This window comes from Tribolium castaneum, chromosome 1 (genome assembly GCF_031307605.1).
Source record: "Tribolium castaneum strain GA2 chromosome 1, icTriCast1.1, whole genome shotgun sequence".
NCBI classification, from domain to species: Eukaryota; Metazoa; Arthropoda; class Insecta; order Coleoptera; family Tenebrionidae; genus Tribolium; species Tribolium castaneum.
The window spans coordinates 8,215,128-8,241,712 of record NC_087394.1 but is presented as its reverse complement, the minus strand read 5'-3'; the positions used below and the strand labels follow the sequence as shown (position 1 = coordinate 8,241,712).

Below are 26,585 nucleotides of genomic sequence, written 5' to 3'. Positions count from 1 at the left end.
ACATCGGTATCGTTCAAAAATTGCAAGCCATCAAACAAATTGTTCCTGTTTTACCTTGTACCAAAAAAATAATTTATTATATAAAATACTATTTAAAAAATAATTTTGGACAGTGGCGATTAAAAATTACACCTTTATTTTTGTATTGTTCACTAAACAGAACTTGAGGTCAGAAGAAGGAACATAAAAGTTTTAAAACGTTGCTAAATATTCATTATTTTACTCCAGACCATACCTTCAACAACAATGTCATAAAATGAGAGAAAAAAAAGCATTTTCGCTATTTTTTCTTTACCGTGTTCGCAGCGTCTTAAAAATTATAGGAAAAAATTGGTAACAATTTTAATTTTTTTTATTTAGTTTTCGATATTTTTTGTCTTGTCTTTATCTCTTATTAATGAGAATGTAATGCTTTATCTGCCCGCAATTTTTTCGCTTGCGTTGCACTCACCATTATTTAAATACAGCAATTTATCCACTTCGTTGTTCATAGAACTGCATAGACAGGAAACAAAGGAAAGGAACTACTGCGCCATCTGGTGACATAAATGGTACTATCGGGACAGGAACTCGGGATTCATCTTTAGGTAGCTCTGATCTACGTAAAATCAAATTTTTTCTAACTAATGAAGAATGCACTTTAATTCATACGTACCTTCATTAGACGAAGGAAAATCAACTGGATCAACAATTAACTACAAGGAGATTACATGTGACGTCGTAATAAAAACACATTATAATCCATTTTTTATGTCGAAACGATTGTAACTAACGTAAATAAAAATAACACAATACTTAAACTAACACTCCTTGAAACCGAAATGTTAAGAACTGAATAAAAGTTTTCCAGTCAGTCAAGAAGTTCTCAGCATAGGTACGAATATTTTTACATTGATGAGACCTATTTACCTAAATATAAAACTTTTTACACTGAACTAAACATAAAAAAAACACTTAAATAAAAGTATAAATCTACACTCTATGCGTAAATTTTGACGCGTGTATTGGAATGGTAGTGTTAAGTATAATTACATTAACTTAAAATCTCCCATAAGGACGCTGGGCTCGGCCTCTTGCCCGTCTCGGAGCTCTAGGAGCATAATTTGACTGTATATTAGGTCTTCCCCTTGGTCCATCTGTTGAATTCAGTTTTGAAAAAACTAGTCAAATTGTACACAAAACTAACCTGAATGCCGTTGTTGCTGTTGTTGGTGCTGAGGGCTGTTCCTCTGTTCTCCCCACACGATAGGGGTTGGTCCAGACCTTGTCACACCTCGAGAACCCATCTGTCTGCCAGACCGTCTTGCTGTTGAGCCTCCAGCACGTGTTGACCTCGATCTGGTATTTGTGCTTGGAGAAGCTTCAGCTTCTCTGCCTTCTTCTTCACCTTCTTCAGTACTGGGCTGTTTTTCGCCTTCGGAAGTGACCTAATGATCATGGTTATTGCACAAAAAATTGAGAAAATCTGGGTACAGTACCCCATCGTAGCCTTCTGATTCCTCGGGGTGGTTAGCCTCTTGTGTGCCTTCTGCAGAGGTGCCTGCTATACTCGGGGGACCCATACATTCCTCCGAGCTGCCTTCAGCTGCAGGTTCATCCTCCTCGACTCCACTAACCGTAATTGACGGAATTTCAGCTGAAATATTCGGTATTTTGCTAGTTACGTAAGAAAAATGTCGAAGTAACCAAGAATATTTAATTATTTTATTATAATTTTCTGCTATTGAATGTTTTAGAAGAAAATTAAACATAGCCGTATAAAATTATAAATCAACTGGGTTGCAGTTGGTCTTTAAAAATGATCTGTTTTTAAGCGACGTCTCAGGATAAAAAAAGGAGCTCCTATTGTGTCGTTTGTTGTTTATTTTATTATTTAATCCGTAGGTTACGCCTTTAGGTGAAAATAAAAAAGACACCCATTTTTCATTTCAAATTTATTTATTGACAGCCGAACAGAAGTTTGAGTTTAAATATTATACTGTTACAATCATTAAATATTCTAAATCCCCGATGTAAGCTTCGTTTTTTACAAAAAAAAGGTGGAGGACGTTATGCAAGTAATTTTTTTGTGACCGGTCGGATTGTAAAAAAAATAGTGTATGTTTATCACATTTAATAGCCATTAAAACACTCGCCAAGGCTGTGTCCTAATTTTCAGCTCATGTCTTCACAGTTATCAATAAATGCTCGTTGCATAAAACACTACATATTTTATAGTTGCTTTGCTCTTTGTGTCAAGTTATTTCGCTTTTTTAATGTCAAATCGTCTCAAGAACACTTTGTCCAAACACAAGTACATGTGGATTTTAATAGTGATACTTACTAAACGGTCATTACATTATGTGAGGTGTTTGTGTGAAGTTCAAGACAAAATTTTGAACAGAAAGAAGAATCAATCAATTTTTGTTTTGCGTAAAAATTTTCAAATAACTGGTAGGTTTTAGGTTATTTAGAGAATTCTATTTCGAAAAGTCTATGGATAATGCCTTTTAATATTATCACTAATTTAAAGATTTTTACTTTGACAAAGATTATTACTTTTGTGTTATTAATTGTAATAAAAACACCGGAGATGTCATCTTGTGCAAGGGTCCCAAAAATATATTATCTTGATCTGCTGAGATAACTTTAAATGTGAAACTTACTTTTTGGTCTGCTAATAAAAAAAACTATTTTAGAAATATTTTTTTAAAACAAAAAGTTAAATATGAATCTTGTTTCTTGATTTTTTTTATTATTATCTAACTGTACACTCACCAAAATTAAGGTCAATATTAAAATTGTTACGTTATCTGATTTTTACGTGATTCGAAAACTTAAAAAACTGTTAATGAGAATAAAAATCACGTAAAGAAACAAAATTTACGACAAATAAATCGTATTTTTTATTGAAAGTACAGTGTGTGTTAGAATGATTTTCATCTAGTCGGTTATAAATTTCTCAAATAAAATCGGAAATGCACATTGTATAATAAAGATTGATTAACAAGTGTATAATGCACAAACAATTTAGTTACTAAAAAAATATGCATAACAAACCACCATGACGATTAACAAAATTTTTTTTACAATCAACTGTAATAAAAAAACGTTAATTTTTTTTAATAAATTTTAACATGTAGACCAAACTATACCATCGTCAAGAAAGACACAAAGAATATTTCTGGTCAAATTTCATACAGTAAGACTTCAATAATCCGAACAACCAGTAATTTCTTAAAACATAAATCAGATTCTTCACTTTCTTAATCTTAACTTTACCTCCTACACAAAGAAGCTTTCATGTTTCGAGGAAGATAACATTCAGTATACATTTTCAAAAGCCAGTCATGAGCCAGCCACAGTTTTAACCTATTTATATGGTTTCTTCCAAAGAAAACCATAAATATCCCTTTTTTTCATCGTAAACGGTAAAATGGCATTTTATCTACTGATTACTTCATGCTGAAACGAAATTTTATCGTCTACAGAAATATGGTTGAATTGTTGATTTTTTTTACGTTTCCAATTGTCAATTAAAATAACTCAGTAATTATTCAAGCGAAATAATGGTGGATGGAAAAAATATATTGCGTAAGATGAGAATATTCACCGTTATCTTCTCAAGCATTCTGATTTCGAAGTTAAAAACTACTATCGGGTAGAATTTTGCAAAAAAAAGCTAAACCACGAAGCTGAATATTTTCAATTTTAGATTTTATACAAATGTGAACCATTTTTTGTGCGTTTTATTGAAATAAACATAAAAAAGAAATTGGAAATATTTTAGAGAAAACTTATTTTTAATATAAACAAAAGACGATTACAATGAAAACTAACTAATTTTCAATTCACTTGAACTGAAATAAAATTTAAAAAAAAAATACGAGAAATTCATGTTTATGACATTTAAAATTTTCAAATAATTTTATCATAAAATTCGTTTTAGTTTACCGTTGTACAAAGCGGTTAAATATAGTATATTTATTCTAAGAACATCACCTTATACCAACTTTTCTTAAATAAAAACTCAGGAAATGTAACTTATGCCTTACAGTTACATACCATCTGACTGTGTTGTTTGACTGGATCCTTGTTCCTCACTCCCAGGTACTGCTTCTTGAGGTGAAGCTTGCAGAGGCGTACTAGGAACACTTCTGCCCGTACCTAAAACAAAAGAAACACCCTGTTAAAAAGAAAGCATCAACAAGTGCCCCAATCCATACTATTCTCATCCATATTTGTGACTTCTAATGTCTGTTCAGGAACGATCTCACTAGAACCGGCAGTGTTTGGAGGAACAGACTCGTTAAAAGTAAACCTCCCACTCGTGGGCACATGAGGAGAACTAACGGCCTCACCAAAACCGTCAGATCTTCTCGGCACAAATAAAGTAGGCGTTGATGGAACAATACCATCATCGCCGCCCTCTTCCAGCCCGTGGGACAACAACAGATGCGACTGTTGCTGTCTGGATAGGAGAGGGGCTATAGGTCTAGTTCGCGAGAAGGAAGGCATTGTCATGGAGACTGACGTCGAGGCTTGGGATAAGGTTACACCACCGGGGCCCCCTTGAAGCAAATAAAAATAATAATAAAAAAACGGGAAATAAAACAGCCAACCACCAAGGCCTAACTGCACCGGTATGGCTTAAGGGTGGCAAATTAACCGCACCGTAAATAAGTGCAGCTTAAAATTGTCTAAAGCTTACGATAGTTTAAACTGAACCGTACCTTGGGTGCCGCTTAAGTAGCGTTTACGCTCATTCTGGATTTGTATATTGAAAAAATTACTTAGGTTGCTTCAAAAAAAATTTTTAACAAAATAAAATTCAATACACCTTCGGTATAAAAATATTTCTCGTTCTTACGGTTGCTTAAAAATTGAGAATACTTTGATAGTAATTGTTGTAACAGAATTTTTTTACAATATTATTCCCAAAGATAGGGACCGATGCAAAAGGAGAATGGATTGGGTGATAAAGATGAGATAAACAGACAGAAAATGGTAAAATTTCTGAAATAATGAAGTTATTGATCTTCGAAATAATAATTATCTTGCCAAATTATGAAACATTTTAATAGTCTTTAATTTTTTTCAGCCATTTCATTTTAACGGACACTGCACAAATTTTTAGATTTTTGAAGTTTTTTCTTCAGGACAAGATAAAATTACAAATGAACAATCAAAAAACAAAATTTTTAGATTTTATTTTCAGTTTCTATGAACAGTATCAGTAGAAATGAATTTTTCTTTTCCCTCTAGGAATTTACAAAGTAACAGTCAAACTGTTTATATTTACAATTAGAACCACATTTGTAAAATTTGAAATACGAGCAGAAAAAAGTACAACTTGATAACGGACAGGACAAAAAAAGATTCACATTTTTATTGTTGAACAATCGTTATAAAATCATGCTAATAATAATACTGCCAACAATTATTTTTAAAGTATAAGGTGGAATTTGTGTAAAAACAACTCTAAAAAATTTATTCAGACAGGTTTTAATTATTAAAGACTTTAAGAATATTAAAACTACACAGTGGAAACTAAAATTTCTAGACCTTGTTTAACAACATAAGAAATAAAAACATTTATTTGTTTGCAATAACGGACCGCACAGCAAAAGTAACGAAGAAAAAACAATAATATTATTTACCGATTTCCATTTTCTAAATTACCAGAAACTAATAAAACACTTCAAAACTGTTTTAATAGTTCTAGTACGTCAGTTATCAATAGTAATCTATGTTATTGCCTAAAAGGCAATGTGTGTAAATTTTAGAACCCAAAGAATTACTTCAATTTAAATGATTAGCCTCTCCTACTTTAAATCCAAAATCCAATGTCGGAAAATACATTAAATATAAACTGAATCGTGTATTTTGAAAGAAAGTTTACATTACTAAAATTATTTTAAAAATGTCGGTATCAGGTTGCATTATTTCTGGAGTGGCTGATTTATTAAATGATATTGTTGAACATAAAAGCAGTAGTTAACTAAACACACGTCCACTGAGCTGATTTTTCAACTCAACGTAACTCTTTTAACTGTATATATAATTTCAAAAACTTTTTCATAAATTTGAATTCTTTCAAGGGACTGTTTTAAATTTATTGGATTGTAGTTTATCCAATTTTCAACGTTACCACTATAATGTGTGATGTGTCATGTAGATGGTTGCTCAGGATAAAAAAGATTTTTTTTTATTGAAATTACGGATATCAATCCTAAGGTTGAAATCATAAGTTGGTGTTTTTTTCTTTTTGTAGCAAAAAATTTCTTTTAATAAACCTGACTCAAAGTTAGCATATTTAAAGCAAATTTACTCTCTTAATACCCAACAGAATTTCAAGCATTATACAAGAAATTAAAGGTTTTTTAATACTACAAGCCCATGCGTTCCCATATTTTGAAAAAACGTAAACATCTTAAAAAAAGAAAAATGCATAAATGTTGACCTTAAAAAACTATTCAGTTATTTTTAAAGTAATCGGTTTTGGTTTTTGCAGGATAATTCAAAAGCATAGTTGATATGCGTTGAAAGAAATTTGCTTTATCAGAGATATTGAAGAAAAAGTCGCGTTTTTATCAGTAAATTTAACAATTCCGTTTTAGAATTTTGGTAATTGCTTTAAAAAAATGCGTAAATTTTGATCTTGAAAGGAACTTTACTCAGTTTTTTTTTAAAGTAAGCAGTCTAGGTTTTTGCAAGATAATTCAAAAGCATATTTATATGCGTTGAAAATTTTTTAATTTGTTATTGAAGTACTGTAATTGATGTAGAAGTCGCATTATTTATCAGTAAACTTAAAAATTCGTTTTGGGTTTTTGATATTTATTACAAAATATTAATTTTCAACTAATTTAACAAAACACTGTTGTTTTTAACTTAAAATCTCCCAAAGTTCATTGCGTTGCTCGTGTCGTTTCTGGGGAGAGTCTTTTGATCGCCATCTGTCTTTTTTTTCGGTTATTTTAGAAAACAAGTGGTAAAAACATTTAAGCGAGAAAAACATTTTTTTAGTTCGGAGATTTTTTTAATTTGTTCACCTAACCAATATTTTAAAATAACTGCTTTGTAGATATTTTGACCCTAGAAGTTTCGTTGAAAAATTAGGATTATATTTTGTCCATATTTAGATATTATTATTATTATTACTTAATTTTTTTAGAACATCCAACTTCTTCTGGAGTTTTATTTCTTGGTGTCGCTGGGTATTTGATTTTCACAAATCTTAAAATCCGATCTGGCCAATTTGACTTTATTATAGTTACTTTAATCTTGTGTTTATTAACATTTTTAAAAAAAAGTTACGTAAAATGAATTTTTCACAAAATTTGTAAACTTAAAAAAATGTTTTACTGGGATGAAGAGTATTTTATCGGTCACCAAATAAATAAATTTGGCATGTTAATGTTTATTAACATTAAGCAGAACCGGTGCAGTTAGGCCCAAAATATTTAATTTTTTTAAACGTACCGTCAGTGCCACTACTTGTAGCTTCGGGCTGCGCTGGTTCAACGCTTTCCTCTTGAGACGCTTCCTCCTGCAATGATCTTTCGCTCTGATTCGGCACCTCGCTCGAATCTTCAATAACCTCCACTTCATTCCCGCCTTCTTCATCTTCAACGTCTTGACAATCGGCGTCTTCGTAGTTATCTTGTTCCTTAAAGTTTAAGGACAAGGTAAAATCACTGCTCTCTTCACCCGCCTCATCACATACCATTACTTCCAAATCATAGCCTTCCGTATCAGGATCGTCCGGCTCATCGTCTGCACCTTCACCTTCATCAGCACCACCTTCTTCGTCACTTTCAACAACTATCACGTTATCGTCGTCATGATCTCGCTGACTGCTTGTTGGAACTTGATATTCTACCTCTAGACCGCTATCGCTTACAGTTCCAGCTTGTTGAACTCTAGTTCTTTTACTTTGTTGTTGGGTTTTTGTTTGTTCGTCACCAGTATCAGTGTCTGGATCTCTTTGGCGTTTTAGGCCGGCTTGGGTTGTTGTGACTGTGTTTGAACTGCTACTGCTGCTGGTTCCTTGTTCTTGGGTAGGTCCACTACTTGGGGGTTCTACCCTTGGCAGGACTAAAGCAACAGCTTGTTGTTGGGGCGCAGACTGCAACTAAACAATTACCAACATGTAAATAGGACATAATTTAAACTAATTTCAACAAGAGAACTGCAAAAATTCAAATACTCACATACAATTTTTCAAAAAAAAGATTAATTTTAAGTCGCCTTTTCTGGTCTGTTCTTACGTAAAACATTAAAAAAAACAAAAAACAGAAATGCTAGGGAATGCAGTTAGAGTCGATTTATTAGTTTCGATGAAACAACTAATAAATAATAAATAATACATAACATCTTCGAATCTGTATTTGATAATTCGAACAGTGAACATAGTTCTCTGTAAAATAGCTCCATATATCTACATGGAGGGGCAGTAAAGATGACAAAATCAATTTCAATCTGCTGTTTTTAATTCACCGTTAAATCTAATAGTTTTTAAAATCTTTCGCTACATCAGTTGTAAACCAAAAACTGTACAGCGTGCAAACAAATTTAAACTGTGACGTTATCACAGCTAAAGTAACTCTTTACGTCAGTCATATTTTTTAAAACATTCTTAGTGCTTTCTTTCTTCCTTTGTTTTTTTTTTCTGACCAAATAGGACTTCTTTTAGCAACAAACTTTTACACTTTATAAGTGTCTGTAAAGTAAAATTTTTCTGTTTCACAAAAAAAAAAATTAAAAACATCGTATTTCTTTTCTTTAATTTTGTTAAATATGTAATAACTGTTTAAAAAAAACTGAAATTATTTGAGATAATTTACATGATTTTTCAGGTTCAACTCAGAAACATATTTAAAATCTTGCAACAAGAAGGGAAAATTCCTTTTTCAACCAAATTTTGTAATTTTTCAGATTATTTTTGACGAAATCTCACTCAAAAATAAATAAAATCATTTCAAAATAAATAAGTTTCATATTCAAAAACGTCTAATGTGACTGACAAAAAAATTAATATTAAATTCGATCAATTTTGGCGCTTTTTCAGCATGCTTTAGTGAAATTCCTCGAGAGAAAAACTTAGTATGTTAACCAATCAAAAAAAGCAAAAATACTGTATCTTTCGACTTAATTTGGTGAATTTAAAATTGAAACTCGACAACAGATTATTATTTTGTTGTAGTTTTTCGGCTTAATTTGATCAAATTTCGCACATAAACGAGATAGTTCAAGAGAAACTAACCAAAAGTTCCATTTATTTTGTCATTTTTAGGTATGTAATAATTAATTATTAAATTACTGTAGACAAGAAAAAGATAACATCAATTTCGATTTAATTCGGTGATTTTTCATGCAATTTTATGCAATTTATTTAAGAAAAACTTGGTTTTTATCTCAACAAAACCAAAAAATGGCTAAAATAACTTCAATAATTAGTGACTTTTTGACCTATTTTCAAAAAAAAAAGAATTCTGGATTTAAATCGATGATTTTACGGATTCTCGAAGAAACAAATTGAGATTTTAAATCTAAAATGTGTTTAAATGCTCAAGAAAAGCAACAAATAATGTCACTTTTTACCAAATTTGGATGTTGGTAAAAAGTTCTTGTCCAATAAATAAATGTTGAAATCAATCTAACGTTTAGATAAAAAACTTTTGAACTCAAAAATAGATTATATAATTTTGTTGTGCTTTTTCGGCTTAATTTGACGAAATTTCGGTCGAAAATGAGCTAAATTGAAAGAAACTAAGCTCCATTCATTTTGTTATTTTTAGGTATATAACAAATCAAGTCTCGATCTATTCTTAAAGAAAAAATAAAATTTAAGTTAAAAAATGTGGTCAAAAAGTCAAAAAAAGAATATAATTCTGAATTTAAATTGATAATTTTACGGTTTCTCATAGAAACAAATTGGAATTTTAGATCCAAAACGTGCTTAAATGTTCAAGAAAGACAAAAATAACGCCACTTTTGACTTTGGTTTTCATTGGCTGTTGTATTGAGATCAAGTTTCTAAAAAATACTTTAATATTTTCTCAACAATATGTTTAAAAATACAGAAAACCCAAGAATTCACACAATTTTCGGTCCAACTTGGTGACAATTCGATTTGTTTTTTCACAAACGTATCAAAACATTCGGAATAAGAAAAACAATTATTTTATTGCACTAAATTTATTAATTTTTTCAATCTGTTTCACACAAAAAATTGGAAATATATGTTTAGTTGTTTGGAAAATATTAAAATAACACATGTTCTTTTATCAAACTCTATAATTTTTTGGGCTTCTATTTGGAAAAATTTCATTCAAAAACGAGCTAAATCGAGTGAAACAAATCAAACATTAGCATGCTCTTCCGAAAGAAAGTTCAATAGCACTTTCTTTGGTGTAAAATCGATTAAAACAATTTAAAAAAATATTTTTTCAGCTATGGTCTTTAAATACTTTGCATAATAGTCATAAAAAAAATAAAAATAACCAATCATTCAAATGTGTAATCCCGATCTTTTTATTTATTCACAATTATTAAAACAATCTTAGTAAAAAAAGTTAAAAAGCTACTTCGAAAAATCCACAATTTGAAGAACTATACCTGCATATTGGCGTCTTCATCTTCCGTGTCCTGCGAGGACTGAGTTGGAGGAACAACAACCTGTCTTGGCCCCAACATTGCCGGACTAGCTGAACTAGTCGCTGGTACATAATCAGTGTGCGAACTAGTCGGACTACTACTCGAAAGTGCTTCAATTGTGCTTGATCCTGTAGTATGAACCTACCCACAAAAGTAATCACATTACACCCCCAACAAAAAAAACAACTCACTTGTTGTTGTGGAGGAACCATAACCGCACTTGGACTCTGACTCGTCGGTAAAACAGTAACCGTCCTAACTTGCTGCGACATCGGCCTTATACTAGCCAGAGGTGTCTCACCACTGCGCCATGGATGTATGGGCACTGACTGAGTTTGAGTATTTGTCGAGTGACCTAAACACATTTATTTTACCTTTTTACTGCATTATTTTTAGAACTTCTTACCCGCCATTGGTTTAATATTCGCAGTGGGTGGATCATTCGCCGGCTTCTCCGACCCTGAACTCGTACTAGGCTTGGAACCTTGCTGACCCAACTGTCGTTGCAACTGCGACACTTTCTGCATTAACGCTTCAATTTCAGACGCATATTTCTCATTCTCTTGCCGGCGATCAGCCAAAATATTCGCCTTCTCCTTTTCCAAATTATCGATTTTCGTCAAGAGATCATTATTGCTGCTACTCGTCCCTTCTTCGGGATTTTCATTGGTGGAGGACGAACTCTCCTGGTTACCCAACTGCCCCCTCAAAGTATTCATCTGTTCGGTCAATGTCACGATCCGTTCTTTGGCATTTTTGAAGAGATTTTTAAACCGTTCTTCGCGATCTAAGAAACCCTGTTTGTGGCTTTCGATTTCCTTCTTGTAGTTTTCGTTTTCTTCAGTCAGGGTTGCGACTTGTTGGTTCAGTCGCTCAATCACGTCCTTGTTACTTTGCTCGATTTGTGATATTCTCTCTTCCATTTCGCTGCGTTGCACTTGCAACTGCCTCTCATTCGAGTTTTGTTCAGTCTCCTTTAATTCCTTCTCCTCTCGCAAGGTTTTAATTTCGTTAATCTGATCCTCACACTGTATTTTGTATTTCTTCGCAATTTTGCGGATTTGCGTGAGATTGTTTTTAAGTTCGGTGATATTGACGTCTTTCCCAGCCGTGTGTTCAGTCAACAAGCGATTTTCCTCCAATAACCGTTTGTTACTGTCTTGCGTCTGTTCCAACGACTGTGTCAACTGTTGCATTTGGTTTTGCAACGAAGTCATATCTTCCTTCAACCGGGCAATTTCTTCAGCTTGGTTATTATTCTGTGACCTGACATTCCTCAACTGTTCCTCAAGCTTACCCTTATCCTGCTTCAACGTATTGACCTCATCAGTGATTTTCGCAACGTTACCTCTCTCGATGGTCAATTGTTTGGCAAGAGTCTCGCGTTCATTTAACAATTTCTTCCAATCTTCGGGACTAGTCCGGTTCGATTTTTCGATCAACATTTGCGCCCTCTGTCTCCACTTCGTGCACTCAGCCCTCAGCGAAATATTTTCAGTTTGCATCGCTTCGGCTTTAATATTCAACTCTCGATTCTTTTCCAAAGTTGGGGCCAACTCAGCTGCTAGTGTCTCAGCCCGTTGTTTCAACTCACTAATTTGGTTCTTCATCGTATCCCGTTCCTGACGCAGCGCTCGATTGCTATCAGTGATAGCGTTGAGTGTCTCAACTTTGCGTAAAACTTCGGCATGTTTGGCTGCCGTCACGACCGAAACTTCCGACTTCTGTCGCTCGGTTTCGACCGCAGCTTTGGCTTCCTCCAACTGTTTGGTTAGCATCTCATGTTGTGACTTCAACCGCTCGTATTCGGCTTCCATGATTTCGGATTTACTTACAGCAATGTCTTTCTCTTGTCGCAAATATTTAATTATAGTGAGCAACTGTTCGGAAGACTTGACTTCGTCCTCAGTGAACGATTTACTCATCGATAAGTCGGCCGATTGGTTTGGTTCTGCGGTAGCTTGTGCCTGAAGGACAGATAGTTGCGTATTGAGAGCTTGAATCTGGTCCAACAATAGACTGTTTTGCGCATCCATGTCTTTGAAACGTTGCTCCAACTCTTCCCGTTCTTTCTGGATCATTTTTTCCCGCGTCTCCCAGCTAGCTTTATTATTGTCGAGTTCTTCCAAAGCACAGTCACGACTTCGTCTCATTTCGATTAATTCATTTGTGGCTTTCTCATAGTCGGCTTTAATATCAGTAAGCATTTGTAGATCGGCCGAATGCAACATCACTTGTCTCGCAAACTTATTTTCAACGGCTTTCAGACTTTCGATGAGTGATTTGTTCTCATTTCGGATATTTTCCAACTGTTCGCGGGCCGTTTGCAAGTCCATATTTTTCACATTTAGCTCCTCTTCCAACTGTGTTGATTTGCTACGAGTGCTTGCATTTGCCATGTCTTGATCATCCATTTGCAACGATAATTCTCCCTCCAGCTCGGCGCATTTTTCCTGCAACTGCTTGATCGTGTTCTTCTGACTTTCGATCTTCTCCTCCAATTCTTTCTGTTTTTCCATTAAAATCGTCATTTGATTCTCAGCATTGCTTGCAACGTTGGAATATTGCTCAGCCGCTTCACGCGATGTTTTCAATTTCGAACTCAAAGCTTCAATTTCGGCCTTAGCATCGCTTAGTTGTTGCTCCAATTCGCGGATTCGTTTTCCATCGATGTTACTTTCCGGTATTGCGTACGCAGAAGTTTTGAGTTTCTTGGTCAAATCTTCGATTTGATTGGCTTTCTGGATCAATTCCTCCCTGTTATTGGCTAATTCCTTTCGTAGTTTTTCCGCTTCGGCTTGTTCCTCACCCATACGTTGTTTGGCAAGTTGTGTTTGGCTTTCCAAATGTTCGGACAGTTGTCTAAACCTGTCTTGTTCCTCCTGTAATCGGCGTCTTAACGCGGCACATTCACGGTGTGCTTCATCCAACCTCGCTTCCAGCCTCAATTTTCCTTCGGCGTCTGTGCGTTCTAACGTTGCTTTAATCAATTCAATGTTGCTTTGGATCATATTTTGCGTGTGTGACTCTCGTTTTATGCTTTCGCGTTCTTTAAGCAAACGCATCTCTGCGTCCTTAAGTAACGCATTCTCCTTCTGAAGATTTGCCAACATTACTTCAGCTCTTGCAAGTTTCGTTTGCGATTGCATTGTTTCGTCCTTAAGATACGTTATCGCTTGCTCATGCTTGATGATCGTTTCGCTGTAAATTTTATTCTGTTTCTCCAACGCCGTGATCTGTTTCTTGTAAATTTCAATATTGTTTTGTGCAATTTTAAACTTCTCGTCACTATTCTCCTGTTGCGAAAGCAACTTACAGTTGGCTTTAACCAATTCTTTCACTTCTGCCCTCATGTTTTCTAACTGTTCTAGCAGAATTTTTTCATTCTCTGATTTTTCTTTACGGTATAGTTCGTTCTCATTCTTCAAGTGTTCGATTTTTTTCCGGAAACTTTCAATCTGTGTGAGCAATTCTTGTGTTTTGTCGTCACTTTGAGATTCATTATCGTGGCTTTTGTCGTGTTCCCCGTTGGTTTCTTTCAAACTGAATGAAGAGTCGAGTTGAGAAGGAACCTCTTCCCCTGCAGCTTTAACAGCTTGTGTATACAAGTTCTTGTACATATCTCTCTGATTGCCTAAAGTAATCATCATTTTATTGTGACGTTCACGTTCTTCAAGCAGTTCATTCTGAGATTCCCTCAAATGATCAAGTTTCATTTTTAAATCGGAAATTGCCGCTGGATCAAAAGCTTCCGCTTCTTCCTGGCGTTCTGTCAATTCGCGAACAATGGCAAGTAACTTTTGGTTGTTCTTTTGCAACTCGGAAATATCGTTAAAAGTGACCAACTTTTTCGTAATAATATCGGCAGAGCTGACGCTATCGCTCAAGTCCATGTCAGTCGAAGTTGAAGACGAACCAACTCTCGAATTTTCAATTTCCTGCAATAAATGGCACACTTGACGGCTTAAATCAGCTACTTCCTTCTTATATCTTGCATTCTCTCTTGAAACGGCTTCCTCAACTCTAGTGCACTGAACGTTGGCTTCGCGCAATTGTTGGATTTCGTTCAACAACTGATCGTTTGAATTTTTTAATATTTCGTTTGCGTCCAAAGCGTTGCTATAATCCTCGCGTAGTTTTTTAATTAGTGGTCCTTTTTCTTCAACTTCGTGAACAATGCTGCTAATGTAGTTTTTCAATTGGGCATTTTCTTTCTCCACGTCGATCAGTCGTTCCGAAATTGTTACGTATTGTGTGTAAATTTCTGTTACTGTCATTCCTGATTTTAAGAGACGTGATGCTGATGCTGCAGATGGTGATAAACCTTCGATTTCTTTTTGTATTTGGTCTTGTTTGCAGTTTTCTAAAAGTTCTTTTGATGTTTCTAATTCTTTCTTTAATAATGTGATACATTCATTCTTCTTAGCCAAAATTTCTTCGTGAGTTAATTCCATTTCTTTGTGTTTCGTTTCCAGTTCTCCGTATTCATCAGTCGCGTGCTTCAGCATTTGTTGAACCTGTGCCAAAAATGTTTTATTATTATTATAGTAAAAATAATTTACAAATATTAATTAGCGCCCGGTAAAAAAAACTGCAATTTCAACGAAGAAGCGAAGTAATTCTTCAGGATTCCTTTCTCTATTTTTTGAGTTTCTCCCAATACTAGTACCTCATAGATAACCATTCGGTAATTTTTTATATACCTATTTTTTTAATTTCAGTGAGTAACTACTATTTTAGTAGTACTTTCTAGATGATCAGTTTCCAATATGATTATTAAAATATTAAAGCTTTAATGTTTACACAAAAAATAACTACAATTTTGTGTTATTCCACTTACACAAATAATTGAAAAAAATTGGTGCATTTATTATTCATAGTTTTGTTGTGTATCTTTTAAAATAACGAAATTACAAAAAAGATTTTGCTAAAGTGTAACTGTGTTGTCAATTTTGCTCAAGTAATAAGTTTCAAGGATTAGATCTTAAAAAATGCACATCCCTGTAATTGTCAGGTAGGTACCTCAAAAAAACCTTAAGTAACGAAGTCGTAACAAAAATCAATGAAACAGACGAACCTCTTTGTTTTCCACCTTAGAACCATTACTTATCTCACAAAAATTTTTTTGGTGAGATTTTATCCGATATTTTTACACAATTATTGTTGCGCCGTTTAATTTTATTCAGTTTATTTGATACTTTTGGTCGTGAAGAGACGCCTCATAAATAAAATAAAAATTTTACAGTTTAAAAGTTCTTTTAGAAAATTATATTAAGTTTGTAATATTTTCAAGTAATTAAGAAGATAATCTGATGGGACTTGCTAAAAACTGTGCCAGAAAAAGATACCATAAAGTTACATAAGTACATTTTATTCTTAATGTCCCCCTCCCAAGTGAAACGAATATGTAATAATATGAATAAAGTGTATTGATTTTGTTTTTAATTTTTTTAGTATGTTGCTATAAACTGTAGCGGAAGTAGGTATAAATAAAATAAGTCCGTTATATTTATTTTTCTATTTATTGCCAACAAGTGAGGTGTTAAAAAGTGATAGTTAAAGTGCCATATTTTAGAAAATGGTAAGTACTTCATAAAATTTACAAACTATATTAATTGTAATAATTTTTCTTCTATGAGAAATGAGACGCCTAGCCACAAATTGGCAGAAGTAGATGCACATTAAGTGCATTCTATTTATTTATTTATTTTTGTGAGAAGTGACAGAAGTGCGATAAAAATGTCACAAGATAGTCACAAGACATAAAACACTCGCTTATTCATTTTTTGAGATGAATTCAAATATGTTAACCACTCATAATTCAGAATTGCCATTAAATAACAATATTTTTCAGAAGATACAATGGTTAATATTTTAGGAAATAGAATACATTTATTTAAATTACTATTTTGAATTCCAATAATTTTTGCATGTAATATTTTGAGATCACATTACTCAGTAAGCAATGTCCGAGCTTAATCAGTCATATCAATTACAATAAATTCAAGCGATTGTTTTAACGTATAATAATAAAAGCTTGCATCAAGCTTAATTATTAGAATTTAAGTTTTACTTAATTCATTGAAAAAACATACATTTATAGACAATTACGAAAATTAAGAAAATATTGTTCTTAACATTATATCTAAACTGTGGTAAACTTTGTAAATAAATTAGAAATTTGTGCAGTTTACTAAACGAGATAAAATTCAGAAAAAGTAGTTTATTATTGGGGTTTTTATTTAACTGATATTATGTTTCATTTAATAATTCAGTTCAATTTATAAAAAAATAAAAAACGGGACAACAAGTCCCATTTCCAGACCACAAATCATTTATTTCACAAACACCTCTGCAAAATGCCTATAAAGTGAATATGCAGAAAGAATTGATTGTGGCTTATTTTTGATTTTTTTTAATATTTACAAATGGACTAAATAGGCTATAGCTTTCTCAAGTTCTTAATTGTTTGGTTAACGAGTGTTAAGAAGATTTTAGTAGTTTTTTTCAATTCATATTATAGAACATTCGGGTTGAGTAATAGAAAAAAAAGTCGAGTGGTACACAATATGTCTTTGAAAAAAGTCTGCGACAATGTAATATTACAAAACAAAAAAAAGTTGCAAAAATGACTATTTGAAAAACAAAAACTTTTTGGTGACATTACAAAGAACTTTTTCAGGTGTTTTAGTTAATTAATTTAATTTTCAAAATTTGCATTTTCAGAGAACTTGGCAAAAATTATATTTGCTATTTCATTCAAATAAACTGATTGAAAAAAAATTAAGGAAATTACTGAATTTTAAAGAAAAATCAACTTATAAGAGAAAAATAAAGGTAAAAGTAGATCATATTTATTGATCTGTTTTTGACAGATTCCAATGCTCGAAAACTGATGAAATTTATTTGATTTTAGAACAATTAGACTTCTTTAACCGTATATGTACATTAAAACACCAATATCCCCAACATTTTTCGAGCAGTTTATGCAGTTCATTTGAAGTGTCACACGAAAGGCTTAATTTTTAAATAAATAATTGAATTAAAATTGGTTCTTCATCGGTGAAATATTAATCTTTCATAATAAGATTTTAAAACAAATACAGGTTTTTAATGTACCATCTATGATTAAAATATCTGCTTTTAGTCACAAGACAAACTCTAAATTGTAAATAATTTACTGGAATTTGGTTCTTTATATTTTTTATGGTTCTTACAATTAAAACTATGCATATTAAAAGAGCTAATGTTTTTCTGTGCACATTTTGAGTGCATATTTCCCGAAGAATTTTTACGACGTTGAAGCCAGACAAGCACAAAAAATTTTTTTTCGTTGTCTGAAGGCTTGCAAAAATCATTTGATTGTAAAACTATAAATACCTCAGCCAATGCTTCTTTGAGACTTTCCGCATGCTGTTGACTCTCCTCACACATGGACTTATAAGCATTGGCCAATTTCGTCTTGGCTTCAATTTCATGCAAATACGACTCATTCATTTTCGCATCAGCTTCCCTAAGACTCAACAACTTCTGCGACAATTCCTCATTCCTGGCCGCAAAATTATTGTTGAGTTCAGTGAGTGATTTAATCTGTTCATTGGCAACAACTAATTCTTGCGTTTTCTCAGTCAGTTTAGTCTCTAATTGGATACAACGCGATGTATTATCACGTCGCATGTTAAGTAATTCTTCAGTTCGAGCATTCAAGTCCTCGGTTAGTGTCTCAATCTGGCTGTTCAGAAGTTGCCTTTCTTGTTCCATTCTCTTCTCCCGGTATTCGAGTCTTAGCTTCATCGACGCGACCTCGTCAGCTTGTGCCAGCGCCTCGCATTTTGCGTTCACAGCACCTTCAAGCTGTTTGGTTAAAGTCGAAAGATCGGCTTGCAGACGCTCGATTTCTGAGTCGCGCCGTTGGAGCATCTGCAGGTGTTCGTCTCGTTCGTCCACGGCCATGTTACGCTGGTGGCGGAACTCCGCAGCCTCGGCCTCAAGCCTGTTTGCCGTGCTTTGCAGCTTGGAGGCGTCACTTGTTAGTTGCGATATTTGGGCCTCCAGCTCCGAAACTGTGGCCGTGGCGACCTCCAAACGCCGCTTCAAGTCCTCGTTTTCCTTCTGGAGGGCCCCCAGCCGCTCCTGGGACTCCGCCAAAGCCTGGTCTAAAAACAGTCGTGTACCCAATAAACACGCACCAAAGAGAACTTACCAGCATTGTAGCGGCTGGTTTCGAGCAGGGCCTTGCACGAAATGAACTCCTCGAATTTCTCAGTGACGAAAGTTTCGAGTTTTTTTGCCGTTGCACGAGGCACCTTTGCCCATTCTTCGTGCGAAAGGACGGACGCAAAAACACACGAAACCTCCATTTTTCACGCGGTAATTGATACGTTCAGGTCTTAGTGGTATTAAGGGTGAATCATTTCAGTCTCGTTTTACCGTTTTTGATAAACATTCACAACAATAAACACGATTAGAGCAAGAAATACATGCCCTAAACTACCCGGTATTTCTGAAAGCTACGAAATCATGGAACGAAGTTAGGAGCACGTTGCATCATGGGAAGCTACGCCGTTTGATTCGCACCCGCCAAATTCAAATGGACAAACTTTTTCATAAAAATTGTAATCTCAAGACTAGTTGTAGTGTTGTTTCTGGTTGGATTTATACAAAATCGTTATTGCGCACTTAATTCCAACTTTTAAAATTTATATTTTTATGCAAAGTTTGTAAAAGAAGCAACAATCAGCACCAATATGTTGCTAACTTCACAACGGAGCCATGGCCTGATTTTATGCAAATTGTTGCAAATTGCAACAATAATTCAAAAAACATCTCTGGAAATTAACTATAACTATCTTTATTGTTTGAAGCATGCATTTATTCCGCAAGTTTTGTGTTTTTCATCCGCTAATTTTATGCGTAGTGTTTGAAAAAAAAAACGACTTAAGCGCCCTGTCCCCCAATGTCGCCAACCTGGTGAATTTTCACAATTTTGATTAATTTTGAATTTTGAATTTTGGTGAATTCTAATAAAATCACGTAAAGCATTATTTTTAGAGAATATTACTCCACTGATTTGCTGATAACAATTAAAAATATACTGGAGGAGAAAATCCCTTTTTAAAATTAGTATAATTTTGGTTTTTATTAATTTTTGTAATTCTAAAGAATAATCTAAACAAAAACTAAACGAAACTAATACTATTTAAAAAAAACTCAATAAAACCTAAAAACGAATTGAAAGAATGTAGAAAAAATTACTAATTAGAAAATGAAGTCTAGAAAATAATTGTATAATCTAGGAAAAATTAAGAAAAATTAAAATAAAATGCCAAGAAATAATTTTAAAAAATTCTAAACAAAACTATAAAAACTTGAAAAAAAGTTAGTAGAGTAATAAATTTAGAGAAATAAATTTTAAAAATTGTAGAAACAATGTTTATGAAAAAGTGATATAGTCTACAAAATAATTCCAAAAAACATCAAAAATATAAAATAAATCTAAGGAATAATTCAAATTTCATGTCTGCATACGGCTTTAAAATAAAGAATCAAAAAAAAGTTTGAATAAAATTGAAAACTATAGAAAAAATATACCTAAAAAAGTGAATGAAAAAGTATAAAATAATTATGAGTAGGGTCTAGAAAATAATAATTGTATTATATAATTGCAAGGAACCATATGGAGATGAAGAAACTGCTTTACATAAAATTAAAAAAAAAATTAAGAAAAATCTAGAGAAAAAGTAAAGAAATAATGCCAATAAATAATCTGGAAAAATTCTAAGCAAATAAACGATAAAATTTTTTTAAACAAACAGAATAGAATCTAAAAGAAAACTTGAAGAATCTAAAAAAATGTAAAAAAAAGTGTTAATAAAAAAAATTAGTAAGACTTTTAGAAAGTATAATGAATTGTAAAAAAATCTGGATATAAGGTTATAAAAAGTATCTCAAGAAAAATGTACTATAAAATAATATAAAATCAAGCCCAATTTTTTTATTTTGAGGCGGCTTTCAAAAAAAATTTAAAAAGAATCTTAAGATAAATTTAACGAAAAATACAGAAACAAAGCTAAAAAATAATAAAAATAAAAAATCCAAACAAAAAACACTGAGTGGAACCTAAAAAAATTGAGACTGTAAAAAGATATATAAAAATAAGTATTTAAGTATAACATAATTTTGAGTAGAGTTTAGAAAATAATTGGAAAAGAGCATCTAAACATGAATTTATAAAACAATAAAATAAATAAGAGTTTCGATTTCAGATCTAGAGACTGCTTTACATGAGATTCAGAAAAAACTTTAAAACGTAAATCCAGAGAAAAATAATCTGAAAAAATTCTAAACAAAACAATAAAGAAATTTTCAAGCAAGTAGACAAGAATCTAATGTAAAAGAAAGAAAAATTTTGAATGGTGCCTAGAAAACAAAATTGAAGAGGAATCTAGAGAAAAATCTTTAAAAGTATCTCAGAATGGATTTAGTACTACAAAGAAATCAAAAAATTGTCCAAATTTTAGATCTGGTGGAAGCAGATCTTAAAAAAATCCAGAGAAGAGTGCAGAACCAAAGCTCAAAAAATAATAAAAAAAACATCATCAAATACGACTGTGAAATGAAATCTTATAAAATAACAATAAAAAAATTGGATTTAAGAACGACTTATTTAAAAAATAATCAGAGAAGAATTTATTACGAAGTTCAAGAGAAGAGTACAGAAACAGTGGTACATTATTTTAACCAAACTCACAAAACTACAAAAGAATTAAAAATAAACAGTAGAAAAAGAAGAACGTTTATCTCGTTGTTTTTGTTATCAGTGTCTTGTGCAATAAATAAATATCAGTGTGTTTGCAAATTTCATTTACTTTTTTCTTCTTTAAACGTGGGAAATGTTGATTTTTTGCACAGTTGGCAACATTACCCTCTCCTCCCCTACTTGTCTTTGACAGATTGACATTTTTGACATGTGTTTGACATCAAGCGCAAACAAAACGGTAAAATTTGAAACTTTTAAATTACAATTCTTCACAATTGTGTTATTTCAGTGAAATTGGCATGGTTGGACGTATTACGGTAAATAATGTCCGACTCACTACCCATCCCCGACTTTGAAACGACCCCCAGCGATTGTAACAGCCCCCAAATTCAAGAACTGAACAACTTGCGGCACCTCCTCAAATTACAACGCGACAGGTACACCCACCTCCAAATACTATACCAAGCTGTGCCCGATTTTATATCCACTGCTGGTGCCTTGAACCCTGATCTTGCAACCAAAGTGGAAAATATTTTACATGAGCAAAGTTGCCAGCAAGTTGAGGTGTTAGACAATGAAAACACACAGTTACTAGGATTACAATCTTCAGGACACAGTGAGTTAAGCTTTAACGAAGGTCTCACTCTCAGAAAAGCAATAGGGCTCATTTTGGAGCACAAATACAAGAAAGTTTGTGACGAGTTTTTGAAAGCAACTTCGCAGAATGTGAACTCAGTGGATGGACGTGACGGTTGCGATTTCAGTGTCAGGCCTGAAGATAACACGTTGGTGGTGTTGAAGAAAAAACTGGAGGAGCAACAGCAAAAGTATTTAGAAAATGTATTAACTGAAGAGAAGGTTTTGGAAGATATTGCTAAACTGCGACTGGAAAAATTACCAAAAGTGTGTGATGAAAAAATAAAAGAATGTCAAATGGGGGCCCAAGTGGGCGAACTAAAAACGAAACTTGCGCGCGAGACTTCCAGAATTGACGTATTTATGGAGAGAAGCAACTCGTTGAAAGCCTACAAGGAGCTGCTAAAGGATATAAAGGAGCAACAACTTGAATGTGAGAGCGAGATTAAACACTTGCAAGAGATGAGGGAGAAGTACAAACAAGTGGCCTGCAAGCAGTTTGATCAGATCTTGAAGTCCTACGTGGAATACAAAGCCTCGCTTTCAAGAAAGGAAATGATGTATAAAGCTTATTGTAAATAACTATTTTTATATTATATTTCTAACACTTTTGCTACATTTTTATTTAAACAAAATACAAAATTGTAATAGTAGAAAAACGTCAGAAGTCACAGTGATTTTTGCAAGCAAAACAAAACAGGCACACAATTCTTTACAAAACCGTTTTCTATTCATTAGTTAGCCTTTGTGATTAAGAATAGTACACGCAAAGTCTCGTCGATATTTCCCTAATCTTATGCTTAAGAGTAATACCGATTATAATACATGGAAATGATTATTTAAACAGATGCAGTAATTAACATTAATACACACAAGTATCTTATATTACATAGAACACATTTGTAGATTAAACAAAGTTGACTTATTAGAAGCCCTTTCATATTAAAGGTCTGATCATAGATCGAAATTGTTTTTTTGTTTTAGGGTGAACTACAGGCCGAGTCTGCTAAAAGTATATTTTTACTGTAGTTAAAAAATAATCACACAGAACTCACTACTGAGTGTTTGTTACTAAATTTTTTTTCTGTTTTTATAATTAAATTTAATGAATTACTGAAAAAATAGTTTTTTTTATAATTTCTATTAATATTCTTAAAGAAACGTTTTTTTGTGCAAAAAAAAACTAAAAATAAGCCTATTCGTTGTATAGCTCACAATTAATTTTAATTTGCGATTAATTTGACCTTTGGTCAATTAAATGTTAACTTAATTCGTTAGTCAATTAATTTTTAGGGTTCATTGTAAGCTACATAAGGAATAAGCTTTGAAAAAGGTTTAATAAAAACCGAAACGTCAGCTGAAGTGGTAAATTTATTTACACCCAGTTCATTGCCCGTAACAACTTTAATAAGTTATAAGGAATAAACTTAATTTTTTATGGGGTTAGTAACATTTTTTTAAATATTTTTTTGGACAAGACATTTAAGTTTTAACTATGCTGAGAACGTATGAAAAAATCCGTGTCATTTAAAACGAAAATGGAAAAAAAATCTTTTCATTTAATTTTGTTATTAAAAAATACAATAGCGAAAACACAAGCTTAAAGTTCGTGGACTGTCGTTAAGTTTTTTCAATTTTTTTTTGTTGGAATATTTTAATTTAAAAACACGTTGCTATGGAAAACATATTTTAAAATAGTGGTAATAATCTAGGATTCAGGTATTAAAAAGAAGGCTTAAAATGTTACCAACAAAAAACCTGTTAAAATTGGTTACAAATATTTAATCCAATTGTAAAAGAATATTTTATTTATTATTTTTCTCTCAGTCCTTATTCCATGTTCAGTCTATTAAAAAAATATTTTTTTCAAAAAATAAATGAAGTATTTAACACCAAATATGAAAATACAGTAAAATATACTCTTAAATTGTTATTAAATTATTGTTAAAGGAAAATAACAAACAAAATGTTTGGATTTCGGTCCTAAATAGTTGAATTTTGTTTTTTGAGAAAACCCAACATTCAAATCTTGTGAAAATATTCCAATTATAAATCAAAAAGAATAAATTGTTTTATCTAATAAAAAAGACACTGTCCAAAATTATATTCAACACAGTTTTTTCTTTAAATGCTTTGAAATAGGTAATGTTGCAAAAATGTTTTATTATGAAAATGTTACGGTCTTACGGTATTTTTTTCAGTGTTTCCACGTATTTTTTTATTAAAAATAAAGCTTTAATTTCAACTGCGTAAAAGTAATTCAGAATCGTAAGTTCTTTTTTGGAAGATGTTAATTGTAATTTAAAAATAGACTTTTTATACGTAAATTGGGATTGAAATTTAAAATAACAAAATACTACAGAAAACAAAAGCTATATACTTGATTACCACTGCTTTTATTTATTACCTAATTTTAATTAAAAAATATTTAACAACTTCAACATTTTTTTCAACAGCTGAAAAGAGTAAAATATTAATTACAACTTATTCTCTGAAATACAATTTGTAACTTCCGAATAAAAAAAAATGTTTTCCCAAACCAAAGTAACTAATCTGAACTTCAATTGACGTTATTTGAAGTTGAAAAGAGTGTAGTTAGAAAGAATCACTTTGTTTATAATTTTTGATGAAAAAAATTGCTTTCAAATTTCGAATATTCACTTCAAATAGTTCAAAAAAACTATTTTTTTGTGGTCATTATCAGACAATTTACAAAAACAATAGAGTTTCTTATGTTTCTAACTTCTCGGCTGCAGATCTCTAAAAAAATGTTAAAAGGCTAAAGCTCATACTTTTTACTTTTAAGCTAAACTAATTTTTTGTTTTATACTTTTTCCAATTTATTTCAGAACAAAGAAAGTAGTATTTGAATATCAGAAACCATCTTCTGAACTACAATTAATACCTTCTAAAATACTGAAATTATCGGAAATTAATCTTTCAGAATTAATCATTCTCAACTACAATTGGAAAAGATGTAGTACCATTCATAACATAACACTATTGATTTAACCGTGATCACTGATCAGACCGTTATCATAAGAATTGGTTTATAACTTTATTATTATTAGTATTGTGGTAATATGACAAAATCAAGGACAAATTTAATAAAAAGTAGATGAAAAATGCATTCAATGCATTTCTACAACGTAATAGCCTCTCATGAGATCAAAGACAAAATTTAATAGATTAGAAAACACCTGGAAATAACATAACGGTTTCTGGAACGATTTAGCCTTAGATAAATTTAATCGCTGATTTGTTTGGTGTTAGGTTACGTTAAATCGTTCCGGAAACCAATAAAGCAATACATTTAAGGTCTTAGCACCAATACTTTACTTGCACTAATACTCAATCACTGTCACTGTGATCCGTTCCACCTTGAATGAGCAACGGAGTACAACTCTTGTCTTCCAGCATTCCATGTTCAACTAAAAAACTCTGAATGTCTTCAGGCTCAAAATCAGTGCCAAGATCATCCGACAATCGAATAAAATTCCCGACAAGTTGTCCCCCTTTATAGATAAGTAAAGCCGGAACTCCGTCTGTTTTAAACCGCATACTCATCCCAGCCCTTGAGCCAACAATTGAACAGAATTTCACATTTTCGTAAGTTTTGCAAAGCTGTTTTAAGCACACGTTCATTGTGCGACAGGCTTCCACATTGTCTTCGTAAATGTGTACAACGATAGTCACCGATTTATGCTCCTTGTCAATTGCGTCGAGGAGTTCACCACTGCTTTTTAAAACTATTACCTCACCTGAAAAAACAACTGCGTTATTTAAGTTATTATTCAAAGATTATTCAAAAATCGACCGTTCAGTTCCGGAGATATTCAATTTCCAAGATTGAGTTTTTATTTATTTACGTATTTGGGATTACAAGCAATAAACAAAACCAAACAAATGTGCAAATGTATACAAAAGAACTCTTACAATTTTCATTAAAAAAAAACAAAAAAAAATAACAATATACAGGCTGACCTAGCAATTGGAAAAGTCCATTTTTGACTCTTAAATAAATGAGAAATATATATACCTTTTTACAAAAGCCGTAGATACTACCAAAGATTACTTAAAACATACTGAGTGTTTCTGAAATGAGCTACAATGTAAGCTTATGTTTTTTTAAATGAAAGTTTTAGTGCATTTGTGAACGTACTTGTAATAATAATTTTTTAATTATAATAATAATTTAATATTGATGATTTTCATCTAAACTTGCATTGGTCAATTCTGTTTAGTTTTTGAAATAATTTCATTTTTTGACGAAAACACGCTATTTTTAAATATTTTTCACAAAAACTAATAATCCTAGAAAACTAGGACTTTCAACAAAGTTTATCAAGATTATTTTTTGGCAAAACTTTGAAAAATGGGTGAGCTTCTCTCTTGAAAAAAAAAGATCAATCCAACAAAACTCTATGGTCATATATTTATGATCTTTTGGTCTGTTTCAGCGAAATTACGCAATTACTGACAAAAAAACCAACAAAAAATGTAATAGAAACCTAATCATAGGAATTGTAAGAAAACAAAAACAGTGAGC

General features: G+C 32.3%; 2 protein-coding genes across 5 annotated transcripts; one reads left to right on the top strand and one right to left on the bottom strand.

Moving 5' to 3' along the window:
* Nucleotides 1-624: 624 nt before the first annotated feature.
* On the bottom strand, nt 625-19,187 carry Mgtor (Megator). 3 transcript variants are annotated; one of them, XM_008195624.3, is made up of 12 exons: nt 18,845-19,187; nt 18,022-18,797; nt 11,048-15,158; nt 10,833-10,996; nt 10,603-10,782; nt 7,709-8,116; nt 7,465-7,651; nt 4,206-4,550; nt 4,045-4,146; nt 1,479-1,636; nt 1,187-1,427; nt 625-1,136 (listed from the first exon to the last, which is right to left on the bottom strand). In XM_008195624.3, the coding sequence occupies exons 1-12, from the start codon at nt 18,999-19,001 to the stop codon at nt 1,039-1,041; spliced, it is 6,927 nt and encodes a 2,308-aa protein (XP_008193846.1). In that variant the 5' UTR covers nt 19,002-19,187; the 3' UTR covers nt 625-1,038. The 3 variants fall into 3 exon arrangements, with proteins under 3 accessions (XP_008193846.1, XP_008193849.1, XP_008193852.1); XM_008195627.3 differs by having other exon boundaries at nt 7,709-8,110; XM_008195630.3 differs by lacking the exon at nt 4,206-4,550.
* A 2,303-nt stretch (nt 19,188-21,490) lies between these two features.
* On the top strand, nt 21,491-22,647 carry LOC135265330 (uncharacterized). 2 transcript variants are annotated; one of them, XM_064354720.1, is made up of 3 exons: nt 21,491-21,638; nt 21,690-22,016; nt 22,062-22,647. In XM_064354720.1, the coding sequence occupies exons 2-3, from the start codon at nt 21,725-21,727 to the stop codon at nt 22,616-22,618; spliced, it is 849 nt and encodes a 282-aa protein (XP_064210790.1). In that variant the 5' UTR covers nt 21,491-21,638; nt 21,690-21,724; the 3' UTR covers nt 22,619-22,647. The 2 variants fall into 2 exon arrangements, with proteins under 2 accessions (XP_064210790.1, XP_064210788.1); XM_064354718.1 differs by having other exon boundaries at nt 21,690-22,647.
* Nucleotides 22,648-26,585: the final 3,938 nt, after the last annotated feature.